The sequence below is a fragment of the Melitaea cinxia genome, chromosome 3 (genome assembly GCF_905220565.1).
Source record: "Melitaea cinxia chromosome 3, ilMelCinx1.1, whole genome shotgun sequence".
Lineage (NCBI taxonomy): Eukaryota > Metazoa > Arthropoda > Insecta > Lepidoptera > Nymphalidae > Melitaea > Melitaea cinxia.
In genome coordinates, this window is record NC_059396.1 from 15,843,309 (window position 1) to 15,867,851 (window position 24,543).

General features: G+C 34.8%; 2 protein-coding genes across 2 annotated transcripts; both read right to left on the reverse strand.

Annotated features, from left to right (window-relative positions):
* Positions 1 to 614: 614 nt before the first annotated feature.
* Positions 615 to 12,414, reverse strand: LOC123668085 (venom serine carboxypeptidase-like). Its single transcript, XM_045601881.1, has 8 exons — positions 12,266 to 12,414; positions 10,123 to 10,463; positions 9,697 to 9,809; positions 9,213 to 9,380; positions 7,726 to 7,893; positions 7,130 to 7,395; positions 1,343 to 1,474; positions 615 to 975 (listed from the first exon to the last, which is right to left on the reverse strand). Exons 1-8 carry the CDS (start codon positions 12,412 to 12,414, stop codon positions 615 to 617), a joined length of 1,698 nt encoding a protein of 565 aa, XP_045457837.1.
* A 4,343-nt stretch (positions 12,415 to 16,757) lies between these two features.
* LOC123669611 (venom serine carboxypeptidase-like) lies at positions 16,758 to 23,128 on the reverse strand. The gene is made up of 7 exons (XM_045603207.1): positions 22,524 to 23,128; positions 22,333 to 22,445; positions 22,079 to 22,249; positions 21,425 to 21,592; positions 20,510 to 20,769; positions 19,803 to 19,931; positions 16,758 to 17,000 (listed from the first exon to the last, which is right to left on the reverse strand). Exons 1-7 carry the CDS (start codon positions 22,903 to 22,905, stop codon positions 16,802 to 16,804), a joined length of 1,422 nt encoding a protein of 473 aa, XP_045459163.1. The 5' UTR covers positions 22,906 to 23,128; the 3' UTR covers positions 16,758 to 16,801.
* Between the last annotated feature and the right edge of the window lie 1,415 nt (positions 23,129 to 24,543).

The following is a 24,543-nucleotide window of genomic DNA, read 5'->3' on the forward strand; positions in this document are numbered from 1 at the left end:
TAATGATATCGGTAAAAATAAGTAGGGGTAGCCCATTAATTAACAAGTTTCAGTACTTAAAAATTATGCTTTCTAACATATTAAAATAATTACAAACAACTAACACAAGTAGTATTATTTTGATATTTATGCTTTTTAACAAAAAATGTATTAGGTATTCATCATTACAGCCTATGCAGTCCACTGCTGGACACAGGCCTCCACAAGTTTACGCCAAAAATAACGTGAACTCATGTGCATTGCCCATAGTCACCACGCTGGGCAGGCGGGTTGGTGACCGCAGTACTGACTTTGTCGCACCGAAGACGCTGCTGCCCGTCTTCGGCCTGTGTATTTCAAAACCAGCAGTTGGATGGTTATCCCGCCACCGGTCGGCTTTTTAAGTTCCAAGGTGGTAGTGGAACTGTGAACTTATCCCTTAGTCGCCTCTTACGACACCCACGGGAAGAGAGGGGGTGGCTATATTCTTTAGTACCGTAACCACACAGTACGTATTTAGGTATTAAATGTGGTAAAATATATTTGGTTACCAAATTCGACTATATATACGATATGTTACCAAGTTTCTCGTCTTAGCTGTTGTATGTGAGCCGTTTATTATTATTTATAATTTATCACGACATCGTCAATATGCCATCATTTAAAGGCGAATAGAAGACATCGTTTTGTCTCCTCCATCTCACAAACATCACAACTCCAGCTGCAAGAGCTACCATCAATAAAACATTTACCACCACACTAGCAATGAAACCAGATTTATAGTCTGAATTCTTAACATAATGACTCAAATCAGTATATTCTTCATAATTGGGAGTATCGTCTGCCTTTATTTCGAATGCTGATGGCCTAGTAAATTCGCGTTCGGTGATGAAATTGTAGATGATATTTACTGCTTCTACAGGTTTGTCTATGGGTACAAGATGACCGGCACCATTGACTTGTATTTCTGTGAAACCTCCACCTGATTTGACGTATCTGAAAACATTTATTTTCAATGTACCTATCTAGTAGATTTTTACTGTTTAGTGTTTAGTCAAATTGGGAAATTCTATAGCAAATATTACATATTTCAAAAGATGAAAGAAGGATTTAAAAAAAATTATTAATATATATTTTTTAAACCTGTAATATATGTAATATATGATAGCTTATCGATAAAAATTATGAAATCGATTAGTAAATATATTATCACCAAAATACTTAATGAATAACTTACACCTAAATATGAAACAGTTGAATATAGTTTTAACTTACCTCAAATAAGTTAAGATGTATAGAAAATAAATATAAAAAAAATAGTGTTAAAGAATATTCTATTGGGCGTAATTTTATGTCTCCTTACCCCACAACAGAGTTATTAAGCCACCACGGAGTCCTCGGAGCTTTAAGGAACTCGTCTCTTCTACTCCATCGCCACTTCCTGCGACGAGCCTCTGCATTCAGCACACAAGGGGTTGTTAGGTCTAATTGACCGCTGTAAACGACAATGTTATAAATAATTAAATAAGTATATCAAGCACATTTATTATATTTGCGCTACGAATAATTGTTATTTCTAAAAAAAAAAATTCAATTTACAACAGGTATAACTCAAAAACTACTGAGACCCCACGAGAGGTACCAGCCCATAAATAAAACATCATCAAAATCAGTAAAAAGTTGTGAGGTATAGAAAATGCAGAACGTACTCCTTTTTTAAATTCGGCTAAAAAAGGAATAATCGCTGTCACTTAGCCAAACAACTAGACTAAGTAAATTAAAGTAAATTAGAACGCCATGTTCATATTGACCAGTTGAACAGTCCTTAAGACATCAAGGGCAAGGGTATCACATTTATATCTGTACTAGCTGTGCCCGCGGCTTCGCCCGCGTTGAAATTAGTGTGTCACAAAGTTTTGCCGGCAAACTTCCAGTGAAACTCTCATCAAAATCGGCTTAGCCGTTCCGTAAACCTTCCTCTTGCCAGTGGTGGAGCCCTCTCTACAATGTTGAAACCGCATGAAAATCCGTTCAGTAAATTTTGAGCGAATCGATCACATACACTTTTGGGGACTTATAATAAATACACTAACTGTTGCCCGCGATTACGTCCTCGTGGTTATGAAGATATGTATTACTATTAAGATGTTTAACGCAAATTATTTTTTATTTCAGTCACTTGAAATGCTTATCAAACTGAGTAACTTTTTAAAAGGCACAGTTTAGTATAATTTAATAGTTATTTTTATAAAACCTCTCACCACATCTCACCTCATACACCACATTTTTGGTTTTATTTTCAGGCTGTATATGTTTCATACAAACTATCAACCCCAATTAAACCCCCTTAGCGATGGAATATCGTAAAATCCGTTCTTAGCGGACGTCTGCTAACTATAATCTACATCCCTGCCAAACTTTATCTTTGTCCAACCTGGATGGATAGACCATCCAGCGGTTTTTGAGTTCTCGTGATGAGTGAGTCACTGACCTTTCTCTTTTATATATATAGATTACTATGCATTATTTGGACACCTCACCATCTATAGAGCATATATTTTAAATTTCAAGTCTCTTACTTCAAAAACATAAGACTTTCATTCAAACTTCCGACCCCCGTTTTAGCCCTTTAAGGGTCGAGTTTCATAAAATCAACTCTTAGCGAATATTTACGCCCTATAAGGAACCTACTTGCCAAATTTCAAGTTTGTAGCTGTTATAGTTTCGAAGATTTTGTAATGAGGGAGTCAACCTACCATTCCCCGTTTTAACCCCAAGAAGGAGTTGATTTCTAAAGATACATTATTTGGACACCTTCTCACTATCTAAAGAAAGTACATTTTAAATTTCAAGTCTCTTACTTCAAAAACATAGGACTTTCATACAAACTTCCAACCCCCGTTTTACCCCCTTAGAGGTCGAATTTCGTAAAACTCATTCTTAGCGTATGTTTAAGCCCTAAAAGGAGCCTATCTGTCAAATTTCAAGTTTGTAGGTGTTATAGTTTCGGAGATTTCGTGATGAGCGAGTAAACCTACCATCCCCCGTTTTAACCCCAAAAGGGAGTTGATTTCTAAAGATTCATTATTTGGACGCCTTCTCATCATCTATAAGGCATACATTTTAAATTTGAAGTCTCTTACTTCAAAAACATGGGACTTTCACACAAACTTCCAACCCCCGTTTTACCCCCTTTGGGGTCGAGTTTCGTAAAATCCGTTCTTAGCGGTTGCCTACGTCTTATAAGGAGCCTACCTGCCAAATCTCAAGTTTTTAGGTGTTATAGTTTCGGAGATTTCGCGATGAGTGAGTCAGCGTACCATCCCCCGTTTTAACCCCAAAAGGGGGTTGATTTCTAAAGATATGTTATTTGGACACCTTTTCACCATATATAGAGCTTACATTTTAAATTTCAAGTCTCTAACTTCAAAAACATAGGACTTTCATACAAACTTCCACCCCCCGTTTTACCCCCTTAGGGGGCGAGTTTCGTAAAATCCTTCTTAGCGGATGCTTACGTCGTATAAGGAACCTACTTGCCAAATTTCAAGTTTGTAGGTGTTATAGTTTCGGAGATTTCGTGATGAGTGAGTGACCTTTCGCTTTTATATATATTATAGATTATAGATTATAGATTATAGATTATAGATATGTTTATATTTTATCATCACATCACTTCAGCCTATCGCATTCCACTGCTGGGCATAGGCCTCGCCAAGTTCACGTCAAAAATGGCGTGAACTCATGTGTTTTGTCCATAGTCACCACGCTGGGCAGGCGGGTTAGTGACCGCAGGGCTGGCTTTGTCGCTGCGAAGACGCTGCTACCCGTCTTCGGCCTGTGTTTCAAAGTCAGCAGTTAGACTGTTATCCCGCTATCGGTCGGCTTTATAAGTTCCAAGGTGGTAGTGGAACTGTGTTATCCCTTAGCGACCTCTTACGACACCCATGGGAACAGAGGGGGGGAGGGCTATTATTTATATTTTATATTTGTATTTTTTTATGTAACACTTAAACCCGTTTAAAATTACACTAAAGAAAATAACAGTAGGTATTTTACTTTACAAAGTGCAGAACCGGTCTTATGACTAACTAGTTGTGCCCCGTGGTTCCACACGGGCTAATTTGAAGAAAATAGCCTAAACACTTCCTTTATAAATAGGCTATCCAACATAAAAATAATTGTACAATTCGAACCAGTATTTCATAAGACTAGCGCATTTAAAAAAATAACTTTCCAGCTTTATGTAACTAGCTTCTGCGCGCGACTTTGTCCGCGTGGAACAGAGGCGCGCGCAATACTTGATCATTATCTTGCTGCGATGTTATTTTAAAACTGCGATATCTCCTGAGATACTCATTGAAATCGAATTATGTAAAAGGCTATTTTGTTTTAAATTAAATACTTGTAATGAATAACGTATTTATTTAGATAAGGATTAATATGTTTATAAAAACATCTGCATTATTATAGAACAAACTTGGTTAGCATAAAAAAGGTTATAGTGAGCCAACCTTAAAAGATAGATATATGCTGTCGCGGACTTTTTTTTAGAACTTTTAAAGAGGATCAATTCTGTCATATATGATTTTTGTGAAACTTTAACTGTTTTCACAGCACACGCAGCGGAAGCTCTCAAAAGGAAAAAAACACCCGCGATTTTGAAACATTCTTCATTGGTGTTCCGCTCCTTTTGGTCTTAGCGTGATGATATATAGCCTATAACCTTTCCCGATAAATGGGCTATCTAACACTAGAAGAATTTTTCAAATCGGACCAGTAGTTTCTGAGATTAGCGCGTTCAAACAAACAAACAAACGAACAAACTCTTCAGCTTTATAATATTAACTAGCTGTGCCCGCGGCTTCGCCCGCGTTTAAATCAGTGTGTTACAGCGTTTTCCCTGTGAACTTCCAGTGAACCTCTCATCAAAATCGGCTTAGACGTTCCGTAAACCTTCCTCTTGAAGCCCTGTCTCCGTCGGTGAAACCGCATGAAAATCCGTTCCGTAGATTTTGAGGGAATCGATCACATACACTTTTGGGGACTTTGTTTTATAATACACTAACTGTTGCCTGCGAATAGTCCGCGTGAAGCGCGCGTCGCGTCGAACAAAATGGTTCGTTGAATTCGTCAGAATTGTGGTATGAAATAATGTAATAATAATAATAATAATACTATAGTATTGTAGTGTAAATATGTTTAAAATATACTGCATGCAATTTAGTTTTTAATATAGTTCTACGTAAATATATGCCACGGAATAGCGTAACGCACGCTCCTCCGGGACTCCGTGACGACAGGGGTGAATAAAAAAGTATTCTAGTAACCTAAAGGTTGGATATTGTAAAAAATATTTTTTTTTTGTACTACTTAAAGGTGATTAATATAAATGTTTCTTGAACACATAGAGTTGCAAACGCGGTTATTTTCCTTTAAGCCGACCCTGCTGTATATGTTTCATAGAAACTATCAACCCCAATTAAACCCCCTTAGCGGTGAAATATCGCAAAATTCGTTCTTAGCGGATGTCTACTAACTATAATCTACCTCCCTGCCAAATTTGATCTATGTCTATCCTGGATGGATGGACCATCCAGCGGTTTTTGAGTTCTCGAGAAGAGTGAAACAGTGACCTTTCTCTTTTATATATATTACGATGCATTATTTGGACACCTTTTCACCACCTATAGAGCATACATTTTAAATTTCAAGTCTCTTACTTCTAAAACATAGGACTTTCATACAAACTTCCCACCCCCGTTTTATCCCCTTAGGTGTCGAGTTTTGTAAAATCCATCCTTAGCGGTAGTTTACGCCCTATAAGAAGCCTACCGGCTAAATTTCAAGTTTTTAGGTGTTATAGTTTCGGAGATTTCGTGATCAGTGAGTCAAACTACAATCCCCCGTTTTAACCCCAAAAAGGAGTTGATTTCTAAAGATACATTATTTGGACACCTTTTCATTATCTATAGAGCATACATTTTAAATTTCAAGTCTTTTACTTCAAAAACATGGGACTTTCATACAAACTTCCAACCCCCGTTTTATCCCCTTAGGGATCGAGTTTCGTAAAATCCGTTCTTAACGGATGTCTACGCCTTATAAGGAAGCTACTTGCCAAGTTTCAAATTTGTAACTGTTACAATTTCGGAGATTTCGTGATGAGTGAGTCAACCTACCATCCCCCGTTTTAACGCCAAAAAGAAATGTATTTCTAAAGATACATTATTTGGATACCTTCATAACATTTATAGAGCTTACATTTTAAATTTCAAGTCTCTTACTTCTAAAACATAGGACTTTCATACAAACTTCCAACCCCCGTTTTATCCCCTTAGGTGTCGAGTTTCGTAAAATCCATTCTTAGCAGTAGTTTACGCCCAATAAGAAGCCAAGCCAAAAAGGAGTTGATTTCTAAAGATACATTATCTGGACACCTTTTCATCATCTATAGAGCATACATTTTAAATTTCAAGTCTCTTACTTCAAAAACATGGGACTTTCATACAAACTTCAAACCGCCGTTTCACCCCCTTAAGGATCGAGTTTCGTAAAATTTGTTCTTAGCGGATGTCTACTACTAGCTTTTCTGCCAAATTTCAAGTTTGTAACTGTTATAGTTTCGGAGATTTCGTGATCAGTGAGCCAACCTACTATCCTCCGTTTTAACCCCAAAAAGGGGTTGATTTCTAAAGATACATTATTTGGACACCTATTACCATCTATAGAGCTTACATTTGAAATTTCAAGTCTCTTACTTCAAAAACATAGGACTTTCATACAAACTTCCAACCCCCATTTTACCCCCTTAGGGGTCGTTTTTCATAAAATCCGTTCTTAGCGGATGCCTACGTCTTATAAGGAGCCTACCTGCCAAATTTCAAGTTTTTAGGTGTTATAGTTTTGGAGATTTCGTGATGAGTGACCTTTCGCGTTTATATATATTATAGATTATAGATATAGATATAGATATCACTATAGATAAGTGATCTCTGTATTTTATATTCGTAATGTTGTCATAGCTATGTATTTTTTTTTATAAAATAGTACATAATATAATATCAAAGTACAATCAATGTACTATGTAAGTACGACATCTAGATAATCTTTTACATCTTATATAACAAATAATAACACACCTACTTACCAATAAATCAATACTCTGTATTTTTCTAACAATTCATCAATTTTAGTCGACACAGGAGCAATAAAATCAGTTTTAAGATAAATGTGGACATCTGCATTGCTATAGTCGAACACAGCGTCGCCGACGTGAATAGCTTCTCTGATTTTCGTTGAAGTTACGAAAGGTATGAAATTTTTAACATTTGGTATCGCGTTGTCCTTCAACAAGTTGTAGGTTTCAGACTTATAGGCTATTTCTTGTAACTTATTCAGGACATCATCTCGAAGCTAAAATGTTAGGGTAATAGAAAAAATTTATCTATTGCAACAAAATATTTTTTTTTAAATATTATTTTATAGATTTAACGCACACACAGGGCCATCTGTTTTAAGAAAAGCAACTTTATGCTTCTGTTTTAGATAACAGCAGATACATATTACATTTTTTGTCGTAAAAGTTCAAATAAATAGAACATATGTAAATATACATGTACATACGAGTATATTACACCTAGACTGGGAGTGAGAATCGAACTCACAACTCTCAGAGCATAAATAAAGTTTGACAATTTACAGATTATTTATTTTTGAATTTAAATAACATCTATAAATACTTACACTATATGCATCTAAAGAGTCTCCATTTTTAATTGCTTGGTCAAATTTTTCTTGCAAGGATTTCACGGCGAGCGCTCCTTGAGAATCGACCAAACCCCAGTTATAGAATACTCGAGTGTAGTCCACTACACTGTCACGGTCTAGTATAGGGTTGCCCATTATAATACCCTGAAATATAATTAAATATATATATATGTTATTTTATCATCTCTCTCGTGTAGTGATACCTGTGTGTGTATAGTGTATATATTATATGTATACATATTATGATATGATAAAATAATATATAGGTACGCGCGCACACATCGGCGATTGCGGATACGATTCCCGATCGGGATGGATATTTGTATTTGTACGAATATTTATTTTCAGTCTGGTTGTTTAACCTTGTGGGTCTCCCCGCCGTGACCCAGAGAGCACGTTTAGCAGTCGGACCCGGTTGTTATCATAGACATCTGATAGCGATCATTACTCATATAAAAGGTACTCATAGATACACATAGCCGCCAACCCTTCTCGTATTTGGAAAAAGAGGCCTATGCCCAGCAGTGGGCTATTACAGGCTGAATCATTATGTTATTTTATTATATACTAGCTTTCTACCCGCGGCTTTGACTACGTGGATACACGATTTTTGTTCCATTTTCTCCCTTTAAAATATCGACAGCTTATCATAAGTATTAATCAGAGATTTTTGTTTTTCAAACTGAGACCATCTCAATCTTCTGAAAATAAAGAAATTGTACATGTCTATAAATGTACATTGAGGTAGTAGCAGGCAACATTTTGCTCAAAAATTTGGCAATTAAGGTTAGGATCGGCAACGCGCTTACAATGCTCCATACGATACGGTGCCCGCTTACCATCATAAAGACCGACAGATATGATGTATGGTATGTTTGTCACCTTTATTTGAAATGTACTTATAAGTTGACAAAGTGGTGCGCTTGCTTGTCATCTTTATATTAAAAAAAAATGTTTAATTTTTTAAACTTTTATGGTATGCTGTTTTGATTGTGAGTCACATAAATTAGTTAGGTGAATCACCCGGGATTATGGCGACTGCAAAGTCGCCAAAAAATTTAAAGTTTCAAAATGACACTAGCGGGTGGAGTAGGATAGGAGTTGTCCGTTAATCACTTGATGTTTTTAGCAACGTTTCATGAATCAGTGCTTTGTAGTGAGTTTTTAGACTACATAACAATCGCAAGTTTTTTTTTGTGCAAATTATATTGTAATTTTCTGAATATTATGTGAAATTAATTTTGATAAAAATTTCCGGACAGATTAAAGGTTACAAACATTTTTTTGTTTTTATTTTGGAAATTAAAAACAAAATTTTTTTTTGAAGATTTGAAATCGCGCGTTCGTGAAATTCGAGTTCTCTTATGATGTTTCGTGATTTTTTTTTTAAACCGCATAGCCTTTCGAGCCGTATGTGATTAACGGACGAGCTCTGAGTGCCATAGAATAAAAAAAGAACGTACCTGTAAGTTGATGGAGTCGCCGGCGGCTGCCCCGTGCAGTATGTCGCGTGCGAGTGCGGGCACGTACCGGCCGGCGTACGATTCGCCCGCCACGAACAGCGGCGCGGCGCCCAGCTCGGGCCACAGCGCCACCAGCTGCTTCACAGCTCGGTACAAGTTCTCCGAGTACTGCGTCAGTTTTAATTTTTATTTTTTATTGTATACCACAACGAATATATTATAATGAACCCTGCGGAGTTAACGCTAATTAATCATTAATTAATATTTATGTATGTTATTTTTGTTTTAGGAACTAAAAAAGGTTAAAGATTATCATGCCGTTGTTGTATTAATTATTATTATTTTTAATTTACTGCTGCATTTATAAATGTAGCGAAAATTATTTGAAGAAAGTTTTCAAAGTATTTGAATAATATTTGATATATTATATAAGTTTTAAAATAATAAATTGTTGGGTATTAAATTACATTGGGGTTATAAATACCATATCCATATTTCTAGAATAGCCATCTCTACTATTCGTAAAACTGAAACCGGCGCCCACAGGGTTATCGATGAAAACCATCGAAAAATGTTTAGACCATGAGAATTCTCTCACTGAAATTAAATGAATAAATTAATGAATACATTATAATTAAAATATTTCTAATCAAGAACAGCTTCAATGTAAATAAGCAATGTTATCGCTATATGACAAAATAAGATAAATTATTATTTATATAATATACAAAGTTGTTTTTTCTGTGGTTTACTTCAGATAGACATCTATGATTGTTTCCAAATCAATTGTTATTTTTCTGCTGTTTGGCGAAATTCGAGATTATTAAAGCTCAGTATCACCATCGTTCATCATCATCACAACCAATACAAGCTAAAGTAAAATATTCGATTATAAAATATTTACACGTACATTTTAATTGATTATCAATGTATTCAAAGGGTCCCATTTCTGAGAAAAGTCCTACTAGACTGGTAGCACCCGGTCCGCCCTGCAGCCAAATAATCCACGGCGTCGTTGAATTTCCCACATTCTTTGGCTCTTTCTGGTTAGGCTTCGGAAAGTACCAAAAGAATAGATTAGAATTATATCTCTCGTCTACAGTGAGGAAGCCAGAATAACTAGTCACGTTGAGAAAGAGTCTTGGATCGACAAGTGATAAGTTCCTTGCTTCATTTGTCTTGTTCTGCTTAATTAATGGTGTCAAGAATAAGGCTGATGACTTGACCGATGACAACGATACGGTAGCAATGCTGGAATAATATTAGAACTATTGACAAATTAAATTAATATAAGTTCGTAGATAAGAAAATATGAGGGAGTTGATGATATATCTAGGTAAACTAAACTTCACTTGAAAACAGGGAGGTAACAAATTTGAATCTGCGTCTGGATTGACGGACTGGTTGGTATATAGTAAAAAACATTTCACGTATTCTATCGTCGGGGCCATGACCAGATCTCTTTGAAGTTAGGTAAATCTATAAAAAATTGTTTTACAATACAAAATTAATGTTTGTTTAGCAAGTAGGTTTTTTTATATATTAAAGTATCATAGTAAGTTAATCGTATTTAACGCTTTTGGCGTATCAAACACATTTATGCATGCCGTTGCAATTGTAAGATTATTACCATTATTACTGCAATTGCTGGCAAGATTTAAAAATAATGGGAATTTTAATACGTGCAGTTCTAAGAGATTTAATTTAAAATTACTTTATGATTTTGTATACAACTAGCGGTCCGTCCCGGCTTCGCACGGGTGGACATAAGATTTTTTATATATTTTTGACCTTTTTTTTGTTGTTACATTTTTTTTTTTTTCGTAGACTCACATTATTTATGTACGCTTACAATCCGAATTTGTTCATCGTTTTTTTATTTAAGTAACTTATTTAATCTTAAGTGAAACATCTTAGGTATTTAGTATTTTTTTATTTGTATTTTTATATTTTACATTTTGACCTTACTTAATTAAATTTCCCAGGTTTTTTTTTATATATTTACATGTTTTATTTATATTACTTTGTTGTTTTTGGAACGAAGTTTTGGAACGAAGTTCCTTACGGCAGGCTTGACATTTGACTGGGCGAGCGAACTGAAAAAAATGTGATACTAAAACCGTAAGAAAAATATATAACGGAAGTGACGTAATATCAATCACACGACTGTATAATATGACGTTTGTTAAACTAAAATATTACTAGTGAACTTTTTTTAAAATTATTTTTGTAATTTTATACTGTCGACAAAAATAAATACACATGGTTTTTTTATTTCACTTAATAGTTTGAATTATTATTATTATTATTTTGTTAGATTTATTTTATTTTACGGTATTTGTTATTTTCTAAAATACTAAATTTCCTAAATACTTTTATGTACTTAATTAAAAAACAATCAGCAAAATTAAAAAAAAAAAAAAAACGAACTAGAAAATATATATAAAATTCAACATTTTTTTAAAAATTGTGTTGCTTCTATACTATCCGAAGGAACTTCCTCCTATGATACCACATAGTTATTTTATATTTTTTATATTTGTTTTAGGTGTTTTAGGCTTATTTTAGTTGTATTTATTTTTTTAAGTTTTTCTACCTCATTGTAATTTTTACATTTCTGTACATTTTTATTTTAAAGCTTTATTTAATTCTATTGGTTGTTACTCTTATTTTACGAAACTTTTACCTTAAAACTTCACTGTACAGTATGTTGGCAGTGGTGTTTGTAGGTGATAACAAAACAAAGTATAGATTTTCAGGAGATCCTACTCGAGAAAGGGCAACATATAATTGCCCTTAAGAGAAGCAATGTTTTCTTAGGTCGATGTCAACAATCGAAAAAGTTTGTCCTTGTGATTTATTTATCGTAAGGGCAAGCGATATCTTCATAGGAACTGTAACCTTTTAAAGGATATAGGCAAATCGTCGGAATCATCGGGATTCGCGGAATGTGAATGTGTGTGAATCACATTGTCTCGTATCTAATTCCTTTATCACTTGTGCCATTACACATACTGGGAGGGCTCCATTTCTCAATAGCGTGATGAGAGTACCTCCTTTTAATTTTAGTTCGTGGGGTGGCAAGCTGGCAGGATTGAGGTAATTTAGCATTCTTGTGGGTAGTGCACTGTATCTTAGATGTTGCACACGGTGTCAATAGATTTGTAACATTTAAAATCACTGGTACTTTTTCCATAATCATTCTATTTATTTCATTTACTGCGTCGTTTCTCTGTGACACTATCACCCTCGAAAAGAACCAATTTAAATTTCTTTCTGTGAGATTTTCGATGTCGGAATAGATTGTGCCTATAAGATTTTCTAGACCGCTAACAGTTTGAGCCAATTTATTGTCCAACAATACTTTGGGGTTATTTGCAACTGTCGATGGTAATTTTCCATCTCTAAGTTGAAGTATTTTTGTGAGAAATTTTCATTGTGGTTATTACTGAAATATGATCTCATATTTGTGCGCAAATTAAGAGTTTCAATTGATTGCCATAAGGGTGATGATTTGAGGCACGCTTTAATAACGTGTTTAAAATGTAAAAAGTGTTTATATATTATATCACATATAACGATAATAGTTGAACATAGAGTATCGCTAAGTTTTTTGTAGTTATTGATATGTCCTTTAATATTGTAGAACATACTTTTGTTCTATCATCAATAGTTTCCGCAGCGAATGCGACGAAAGATGTCTTATGGCATTTTATACACCTTGGGTTACGTTACTAAAGTTTTAGTAATGATCTCTAATGTTTTTTAGCAATACATATAGCCTATGTTACTCAGGGTGAAGGAAGCTTTCTAATGGTGAAAATTTTTTTGAAATAGGCACAGTAGTTTTTGAGTTTATTCATTACAAACATACATACAAAAATACAAATCTTTCCTCTTTATAATATTAGTGTAGATAATTGTGTTTACTGACAAGAACTCAAAAGTACTCGTCAAATCTCGATCAAATTTAAAGGAGACCACATGAGAAGTATGTACCTACCACCTTTCGATTAAAAAAAGAATCATTAAAATCAGTTCACTCGGTAAAGTTATAAGGTAACACACATAAAAACGCGTGTATGTGTGTCTGCAATTCATACACACAGCAGAAGTGATACTTCTGAAAAGTTTTAGGAATGTAGGCCGTTCCGATTTATTCTATCTACGATGATTATGGTCTCGTAAAAAAGTCGTCTGAGCCGTCGTTTTGAGCGCTCAAAATTGGAGCAGCCCGACTGGGGAAGTAACTCCACCTTACAGAAGATCACAGCTAAATAGTACTGCTTTCAAGCAATATCGTGTTCCCGTGGTAAGTGACGAATCAAATCAAATCAAATCAAAAATAGCTTTATTCAAATAGGCTCCAAGAGCACTTTCGAATCGTCATTTTACAAATTAAAACTTTAAAAATAAATTATTATATTTGTAGAAGTAAATCTACCACCGATTCGGAATGTAGATTTTGCAGAGAAGAATCGGCAAGAAACTCCGCAGTTACTCTTTTGAAAAATGATATATAAACTGTGTTTTAGTACAAAATTAGAAACATGTTGCATAAAATACAGCGTCACTAAGTCCACACATCTTTATCAACCGCATCGCATTGGCGCAACGGCCACAGCATTGATTTGAGACTGTTGTTAAGGAATTTTCTTGCTTTGAATACTACGAAAAATTGCATAATGGGTATTAAAAAATGTAATCATTAAAAAGTAAAAGATACTTTTGAAACTAAAATATAATGTTCAGATATTACAAATGAATGATGTGTATACTCTTCCATCAAACAGTATTTTGTAAGGAAAATAAAAATTGTCGGACCACGTCCTAATTTTTAATAATAAAAAATCGTCATCATCATCATTCCAGCCTATTGCAGTCCACTGCTGGACATAGGCTGACTAGCCCGTTGGCGCAGTTTGTAGTGACCCTGCTTTCTGTTCCGAGGGTTGTGGGTTCGATTCCCACCCCGAGTCTGGGTGTAATATAAATATTTATTTATATATTTATATATGTATTATTTATAAGTATGTTTATCGAAAAAAAAATATGTAGCTATATACCAGTCGGCTGTTACCTATAACACAAGCATTAAGTTGCTTACTTTAGGAACAGACGACCGTGTGTGTATTGTGTAGATATTTATTTATTTATATTTTATTTATAGGCCTCCACAAGTTCGCGCCAAAAGTGCATGAACTCATGTGTGTTGCCCATAGTCACCACGCTGGGCAGGCGGGTTGGTGACCGCAGGGCTGGCTTTGTCGCACCGAAGACGCTGCTGCCCGTCTTCGGCCTGTGTGTTTCTAAGCCAGCGGTTAGATGGTTATCCCGCCATCGGTCGGCTTCTTAAGTTCCAAGGTGGTAGTGGAACCTTGGAATCCCTTAGTCGCCTCTTACGACACCCACGGGAAGAGAGGGGGTGGCTAAATTCTTTGGTGCCGTAGCCCACACAGCACATAATAATAAGCATAAAAAATCGCCAGTGGTATTATTATAATGCATGCATGATTAACAAAGGCATGGGCATTTTAAGCCCGTGGATGTAAATTTTTATAAAAAAAAGTAAAAGATAGAGAAAGAAAATGTCAAAAATTTATTATTATATTTTTATAAGGTGTTTACCAATTTACCACGTTTCCTTTTGAAACTTCTTACGATATAATACAAATAATAATATATTTGAAACAAATTTTATTCTAAACTTACATAAAAGCAATCCAAAAACTATTCAAAAACATCATAATAAAAATGATTTATTTGGACATCTGTTGTAATTGAAACAGGTAGAATACTTTTACAACAAAAAGCAAACTTATTGATCACACACATTTAGATCTTACACACCAAAGAGTATTTAACGGTACTATAATATCACATAACCAGTAGCCACGGTATTTGGAATAAGAATAAGACCTTGCACGTAACATCAATTGACAATTTGACATATATTTGACAAACAATCGTCTTGTTTACGACCACGGCTGACGGCTTACGAAATACGAATTACGATTATTATTGGGCTTGCCTTACGACGCGACGCCTGTTATCAGTGTGTTGCCCTCTTTCAAAGTGTTTTTCTACCATTATGATAAAATGCGATTACAACCTAAAAATAGTTACGAATCTATACGAAAAATTGTAGAGTAAAATGCTTTAATTAAATTTAACATCGTTATAATTTATTTGCAAACTAGTAGTGAATAATGATTATGAATTTATTACGTTAATATCACGTACTGTATGCTATTTACTGCAAATGGTAAATATTAAAAAATTGTTGCCTTACATGTAATTTAATATTATGTAATAGTAATGTTATATAGTTTACATACTCTCTTACATGGAGAAAGAGACCTGTACCCAACAGTGGGATGTTACAGGCTGAATAAGATAATTTATTATGCACGCAGCCTGATGTAGCTTCAAATTCAAAATTAACATTATTAGCAGTTCAATAGCGTTTCGAAGCGACAAATTAATCTATACATCTATACGAATAAATAAAATTGGTGCGTCTGTTTGTAATAATAAAATAACCGCTTTTTATTAAATGGATGTACACACGGTATATATACCTAAATACCATTTATTACAGTTTTTGTGTGCCTGTTTGTTCCGGCTAATCTCAGAAACGGCTGGACCACTTTTGACGGAACTTTCACTGACAGATAGCTGATGTAATAAGGAGTAACTTAGGTTACTTTTATATTAGAAATTTATTTATTTTAGAACTGGGAACTGTACAATAACTTTTTTGTTAAATTCCACGCGGACGAAATCGCGAGCACAGCTAGTCTACAATAATCTATATAAATAAAAATGAATGTTGCTAAGCGCATAACTCGAGAATGACTGGACCAATTCTGCTAATTTATTTATTTTTTGCTCCTTAAATCCCACAAAGGTTTTTATGACAAAAAAAAAAATTTAGTTATCACTCCGAAAATGTTACATTTATTTTAGTATTAACTATTGACAGAACGAAGTCTATCCAGGCAGCTAGTATTAGATATGTATAACTACGGATAAGAACGATTACACAACTTTTTGTTTAGGATTAATGGCTTTTAAAGGGTTACAATAATTTTTTCATATATCTGAAAATATTTTTACACTGTCATTGAGGTCACTGACCCTGAAAGAAATTTTTTGCCATCTCTATATGGCACCAAAGTTAAAAGGGTCAGTGGAAGACCATTAATGTAGTGATATAACAACATGAATAAATTTTCTCAAAGTCAAAGAGTCTGTCTGTTTGTGACGTCATATGAATAAGTGTAATCAGTTGTGGATGACGATACAGACATACTTTGATAGCGGGAGGTAGAATAAGCCGGTAGGCTATGTGTCCACAACTAATAAATTACAACTATAAGATTAATATATGCGAATAGAAATATCTTATAAACATAGTGGAATTCAATGGTAAAAAAAAAATAATGAATCATAAACTTTTTACTGTCGGATACTGCCATTCGTGAAATAAGTTATCCACAATCGGTTAAATAGGCACTTTAGGAGATTAAATAAAACGTAAAATTACAATAAAATATAATATTATAATAATAAAAATGGCCCAAGAATCACAAATATATCATCGAATTGTTCTTGACGAACTCCTGGACGAAGGAACCTTCTAGAAGACCAAAACGTTCGCTGAGAGGCTTGTTATGAGTCCAGCGTGCGACTAAGTTCTGTATGGGAGCAGGTTCATCCACCGGCACCATGTGACCCGCGCCTCGTAGTACTGCTTCCGTGAGGTGACCGCCCGTCTTATGGTATCTACAAAAAAAAAATATATGAAATTAATAGAAAGGAGACGACGCTTTGGCGTAACGATGTATGACCAATAAAAATGTTTGTCATGTGCGGGGATCGAACCCATCGAAACATTTTATTAGTCATACAGATGTTTGCCGTGGTTTGGGTGTTTGTGCAGTCTTTGTGGGTCTCCCCACCGTGCCTCAGAGAGCACGTAAGGCTGTCGGTCCTGGTTGTTAACATGTAGATCTGATAGAGATTGTAACTCATAGTAGGGAATATATCTGCCAACCCACATTGAAGCAGTGTGGTGGATTATGCTCTGATCCATTTCCTACATGGGGAGGGTGGCCTATGCCCAGCAGCGGGATATATAGGCTGAAGCGATATTATAAAAAAGAAAGTATTTTAACGATTTGCACTACATTAAACCAATGAAAAAAATGTATATAATTGAATTGTATTTCATTATATGATAAGGAATGAATGATATTTCATTATGCGGCTGTGTGGTTACGGCAATGAAGAATATAGCCACCCCCTCTCTTCCCATGTATGTCGTAAGAGGCGACTAAGGGACAACATAGTTCCACTACCACCTTGGAACTTAAAAAGCCGACCGATGGCGGGATAACCATCTAGCTGCTGGCTTTGAAATACACAGGCCGAAAACGGGTAGCAGTGTCTTCGGTGCAACAAAGCCAGACCTGCGGTCACCAACCCGACTGCCCAGCGTGGTGCCTATGGGCAACACACATGGGTTCACGCCATTTTTGGCGCGAACTTGTGGAAGCCTATGTCCAACAGTGGACTGCGATAGGCTGAAATACTGATGATGATGCGATTTGGATATGTTATCTACGACTTAAAAAAATGGTATTTGACCCACTTTTCCATTTTCCATTTCATTTTTTTCAAGATTTCAGCTGGTAGTGTTTTCACTATTTTACATAAAAATTTGGCCATGAAAAAGCTTTTTTCTAAGTGGGTGCCGCGTTTGCTTACAACTAATCAAAAGGAACAACGTATCAATGATTCAGAGCGATGTTTGGCGCTGATGAATCATAATAAAAAGGATTTTTTACGTCGGTATGTAACAATGGATGAAACCTGGATATACTATTTCACTCCGGAATCCAATCGGCAGGCAGCGGAGTGGAGAGCGGCTGGTGAAAGCCGCCCGAAGCGTCCAAAGACTCAGAAATCGGCCGGTAAGGTTATGGCGTCTATATTTTGGGATGCGCATGGAATACTTTTCATCGACTACCTTGAAAAGGGGCAAAATATAAATAGTGACTATTACATGTGCTTATTGGAGCGATTGAAGTACGAAATTGCGGATAAACGGCCTCACATGAACAAAAAGAAAGTGGTGTTTCACCAGGATAACGCGCCTTGTCACAAGTCCGTGAGAACGATGGCCAAAATTAACGAATTGGGCTTCGAATTGCTTCCTCATCCCCCTTATTCGCCAGACTTGGCCCCCAGCGATTACTGGCTGTTTGCAGACCTCAAAAAAATGCTTCAGGGTAAGAAATTTGACTCAAATAGTGAAGTTATCGCAGCAACGGAGGCTTATTTTGAAGCTAAAGACAAATCGTTCTACACACATGGGATAGAAAAGTTAGAAAAGCGTTGGAGGAACTGTATCGCTCTTGGAGGAGACTATGTTGATGAATAAAAATTAATTTTATAAAAAGACCTTTTTTTAGTACTTAGTCTCGGGACTTATTGAACCACGTGTTAGATATTATGTTACTTCGAATCATCATCGTAAGAGGTAAGTTTTAAATATCGTTAAAAGTGAAGCTATGAGACTAATCTGAAGCTACTGACTGACTAACTGACTGACTGACAGTTACTTTTACTATTTTATATATGTATATATCTTTTTATTTCTTGACGAAAGAATTAGCACTAATTTTTAAAGTTACGGGATCTGCGGTTTCATGTTTTAGAGGTACTGGGCGGAATTGCGAAATCACATTTTGTGGGATTGCAACCCATGGATACATGTTTAATTCTATTAGTTAGATATGAAGCACTGAGATTAAGAGCTTTACCACAAAATTTTAAAACAACACGATGACGATATTCTTAGTAATTTAGGAACACCTGTAAAAAAGTAGGCAATTATCTAGATACCGATGTTTACTTTATTAATTTTGTATATTGTTGTTTTACTACTTGTTGGTGTTGACTTATGAATATGTCAACACTAGCGCCGTCATACGCAATTAGAAAGGAATTTATAAGCAACAGATGCAACGATCGCGCCACCTAGCACATCGTTCGATAAGTCATCTACCCTCATTTATTATATTACTCAAGTTATTCTGACGTGTACGAAACGAACGGTGCAATCGCCGCTAAGGCAGTCTTGGCTCTGGCTTGACACGATACACTTGTTGTATCCTGCTAGTAGCTTAACCTAGACTCGTTCAATAATTAATTTGTGCAAACGAATTAATTGTTATCTATTACGATTAATTTGGCTAGGCGGGACGTATAACTCGAGCAGTGAAGGTGAGCGTTGATACGTATCACAAAGGAGGCCTCCTTAAACCTACACCTGGGCCGCAAGTCCTAGGCACTGCTCTGAGTTACTCCCTATGCCACACGATAGATTGGATCGGATCGCATTACAATTTTGTTATAATCATTTTAAGTACTACCTACATAGTATTGTAAAGAGTGCGAGTATAACCTACGCCCGCGCCCTTCAAATATAGAAAAGGACCTTCCAACAGTCGAAAGACTACAAATAAATAAATAAAATAAATAAACAATCGCAGTTTCGTTTGTTTATTTACAAATACTCACCCTGCAAGCTTGTTGTTATAGATATAAGGATATCGCGTTGCTCCCAGAAATTCAGAGGAACCGTTCCATTTCCAAGTGCGGTAGTTTTCAGATGCAAACACGCATGGCAACATCGAGTCCAACTGCCCGCTGAAATTAAATATATATCTTAGACTCTTTCGCAGAAGTAAAATTCGTAATTCGTATCAAGTATAAACAAAAAAAAGTAATTTACTTTTCAGCCTGTTAGGACATTTTATTTAAACTAACTTCAATTACATCGAACTGTAAATACAACGTACGTAGACGAAAAAATAGTTAAGTAAATACGAAACGAAATTAGGCATAGCTCATAAAGTACGATATTATATATTTTCTTAGTGTTTTTACCCTTTAGGATCACATTTAGAACATTTTTCCAAATAAATTATAAAATATACGTTAGTCATGAATATATTAGCTTAATAAATATTCCTCGCATCTACTTTAGCAGAGTTCCATATCACGTGATTCAAACAAAATAATAATAATAAAAAACATCACGTGATTAATGGACGACCCAAGCAGTGTTGTGTTCCTGTGGTGAGTAAGGTTGCCAGAACTCCTGGAGAGGCTACAGTATCTGCTTACCATCAGGCGGATCGTATTTTTTTAAATTCACTTTCTTAGTATAATCAAAACTTCTTTAATTTCCCAGTATAAGATAAAATTGTCAACTAAGTACATACCAATATGCCAAAACTCGATAATCAACGAGTAGCTCTTCAAAAATGTATTTCGAACTGCTCAAGAAATCAGGCGACATTCTCGTGTTAACAGTCATGTTAACGTATGAGAACTTTATGTCCCCCACGTGTAACGCACGCTTCACTTCCGATAGTTTTAGGAAGTTGACGTAGCGGCCTACTTGTAATTCGTCTTTTAAGAAATTATAGGCTTGCTTCTGATGCGATAAGAATAACAAGACGGTGATGACATTGGTCCATTTCTAAAACAAAATACATTTTTATCATACTTCCCATTCTTTGATTTGTCGTAACAAGCTTCGAATTGACCCGAAGATAATTTAACTTGTAATTGGGAATTTCTCGACCTTATGCAAAACACAAGCAAATATATAAAGAAAAGGTTAATATGATTTACGATAATATTAATTATTACAATAATATTGTTTTATATGTACATTCAAATGAATAATAATTTAAGATACACTAAATAGTGGAAATAACCACATAATCAAAAAAGTCAACATACTTTATTGCATCATTCACAATTTAACAACAATAAGACAGAGACGAAAATTCAGGATGTTATTTGCAAAACTAGTTATGTCCACTTTTTCACAGTTCCACCTACGAAAATATTTGATAGAAAACTCGTACTACTTTTTAAATTAGTATCTTTTTAATTAGAAGTAGTATTTTTTTTGGGAATTTACATAATATTAGGCTTGGTTTGAAAGGAATTGGTGTCATTGCTCAAGTATTTGAAACATTTTGTTAAAACTTGTTTCGTTTTGAATTTGGAGATGGCCGAATTTTTAGCCTCTTTTAAGTTGCATTATTAGTTTCGTTAACTTAGTGACAAGAAACATTTTGAACTTTACAAAGACATACATACACACAATGATACAAGTAACTTACACTTTTCGCTGCTATACTGTTGTTTCTGGCTATGTCATTTTGAAAGGATTTTATTAATGGATCCACTACTTTAATCTGCTCTTTATTGAGCATTCCGAAGTAGTAGAATGGAAGAGTCACTTCGGATATCATCTTTGGATCAACGTAGCCGTTTCCTATTATTAAACCCTAGAAAATAAAAGTAAAAAATATATGTATACTATAATGATCAATGTCCACACTGCGTTTACAGTCAATAGTGATAGGTGTTCAAATGACTTGTTCAATTATCTTCTAATTGGTTAGTATTTGTAGCATGGAAAAGGTTAAAATAATATCGGTTTGTTAACCGAGCATAAAAAATGAGAAGGTGTAGTAACTTTTAATTTTTATTGGGTTTACCGATTTTGATGAATCTTGTTGTAGCTGAAAGCTGGTGCTTATCATGTGGCTCCATTTAAATTTGATCGATATGTAGTAATTTTTGAGTTATCCCTAATAATCCATATTTTATCGACAAGTTTTTCGACTACCTACGTTGTATTACTTGTTGATTTAAATAGAAGTCGTTTTTTGTTTCGTTAGCGACCAAACACCTACTTTAACGTTTGATCGCATGAGTCACAGAAAAAAAAATTATGTTGAGTTGAATTTAATAAATTTCTACACAGGTACCTGCAAATTAACGTCAGAACCAGATTCATTTTTATGTTTATGAATTTCGATTCCGAGTGCTGGGACATATTTGCCAGCATACGATTCTCCAGCAATATAAAGAGGGGCGGACTTCAATTCAGGAAATATCTGAAGAAATTGCAACACAACCTCATGTAAATGGGCACCATACTGGAAAATAAAATAAAATAAACTTGTATAAGCTCGAAACCCCTAATGAAACTAAAATAGCTAATAATATAAGTTAAAATTACGGTAGCCATATCCTCAACAAATCCTTCTTTGTGCTCGGTGAAGCTGTAACCAGTGCCCACAGGGTTATCAATAAATACAAGCGAATGATTTTGTAACCAAGTATACGGATTTTCTGTAAAGAAAATTTAATTGATTTAGCTTTACATTCAATCAATAACAAAAAAATAACTAAATTGTATTATAGACCTACTCTTTAATATTCCAATTGGACTTATTTTAAACGGTCCTATTTCATCAAAAAGTCCAGTCAAACTTGATGCACCAGGACCTCCTTGGAGCCAGATAATCCATGGAGTTTCATTTACAGGTTTATTTTCCACGGGGAAATACCAAAAGAATATATTAGAATTATACGTTTTGTTTACCGTTATAAAACCAGAATAACTATCAAATCCTAAAAATACTTTTGAGTTTACTTTACTGGCATCGCGAGCCTTATCTATTTGGCCTTTTTCTATAAAAGGTGTTAATATAAGTGCAGTTCCATTGTCTTCCTTGACAGGAACTTCGCAGGGTATACTTTCGTCTGAACTGATCACATTTTCGTTTATATCTGATTGACATTTTTTCATATTGCCTGCTTCGATTTCGGTATTAATTTCTACTTTACCTTCATTTTCAACAATTATACTATCGTTAGCATTTATTGTTGTCTTTTCAGGTTTTGATTCGACTTCTTTTGTAGGAGCCACTATACTCGAAACATCTTTAACAATCGGTAACTCTATGTGTATGTTAATAGGTTTTGGATTTTTAACGATTAAATTATCCGATATCGATTTCACGTCTTCTTCAGTCAAAACAACTTTTCCATAGACACTGAAATTTATTTCAAAATTTTCCTAAATAGGTCAAGATAGAAATAATTTTGAACTTATCTTTTCTTACAAGCATCCTCTTTCAACAAATAATAATTGAGTATCTCACTCAGCTGACCATGACAAGTAGGTATTTTTTATTTTGTTTACAGAAAAATTGATAATAATATGTTACTATCGACCTCTATCACCAAAATATCATATACTAAAAAATTCTCCGAAACACATCTTATGGCATAAGTATTATTCCGATCGGTTCAGTAGTTTTTCGCAGTATAACCAAACAAAAAAAAAACCGGCTCTCCATTTATTAGTATGGATAGATAGATTCTAGCTAACTTCAAATAATTTAGTCACTAGATTTGAACAGATTCAACAATCAGTTATCTATACAAATAAATAAAATTGGAGTGTTTGTAATATTAAAAAAAATCTCTGAAACGGCTGGACTGATTTTGACGGGACTTTCACTGGCAGATAGCTGATGTAATAAGGAGTAACTTAGACTACTTTAATTTTTTTTAATTTATTTATTGTATAACTCTGCGAACTGAACAATAACTTTTTTGTTAAATTCCACGTGGACCATGTCGCTGGCACAGCTAGTAATTTATAACTACGCAAAAAATGTAATGTTAATTTTAAGTAGATCACGAAATAGTATAAAAACATAACGTACCTGTATATTAAAACTAAAAATAAAACCACAGCTTTGAACATTTTTACACCCTATGAATTTGGTCATTTATTTATATAAATATAATTTAATGTAACCGACTAATCTATTGTAATTACACGCAATATACTGACGTTGTACTTATTTGGTAGTTATTATTACGATCCCCGTTCTTGACTAAATGGCAGTATTATATAAACATATTTATATTATTATCAGTTTGAACTAGTTGAACCTAACACGTTTTCTTATTATTACGATTATTCATAATATATTGACACGTTTTTTTTTGGTTCGGTATACCAAAGGGAATATTTTTCATCGTTAGTCTTGAGGTTACAATAATCTTTGCCATAGTACACAGGATTTATGGTAAAGCAAAATGTAGGATGCATTGGTATATATCTAAAACTAATGTTTATTACTCACGTCTATCACGATTTAGCCTGTAAAATCCTAATGCCGGGCATAGGACTCTTTCCCCGAGTAGGGAAAGGGTCGGAGCTTAATCCATCACGCTACTCGACTGTGGATTGATGGATGTCTATATGGTCTACAAATTTGAAGCCAATGAACGTGGTGGAGCCCATTATCCGCGAGCGAAACAAGCTTATACACTCAAATCGTAGAATAAGACATTTGAAGTGACAGTGGACTGATTCACTTGTGTCGCAGGTTCGATTGCCCCAAGAATGGGCATGTTCTGGTGTGGAGAC

Excerpts from the sequence above, each read along its gene's own strand:
- LOC123668085 (XM_045601881.1), bottom strand. The coding sequence starts at position 12,414 with ATGATTATGGAAAAAGTACCAGTGATTTTAAATGTTACAAATCTATTG. Across the intron at positions 9,381-9,696 it reads ATTCTAGAAATATGGATATG|TACTCGGAGAACTTGTACCG; the intron begins GTATTTATAACC and ends AAACTGACGCAG. Across the intron at positions 976-1,342 it reads CTTAATAACTCTGTTGTGGG|ATACGTCAAATCAGGTGGAG; the intron begins GTAAGGAGACAT and ends AAATGTTTTCAG.
- LOC123669611 (XM_045603207.1), bottom strand. The coding sequence starts at position 22,905 with ATGAAAAAATGTCAATCAGATATAAACGAAAATGTGATCAGTTCAGAC. Across the intron at positions 22,446-22,523 it reads TCCAATTGGAATATTAAAGA|AAAATCCGTATACTTGGTTA; the intron begins GTAGGTCTATAA and ends TTTTCTTTACAG. Across the intron at positions 20,770-21,424 it reads ACAGTATAGCAGCGAAAAGT|AAATGGACCAATGTCATCAC; the intron begins GTAAGTTACTTG and ends ATTTTGTTTTAG.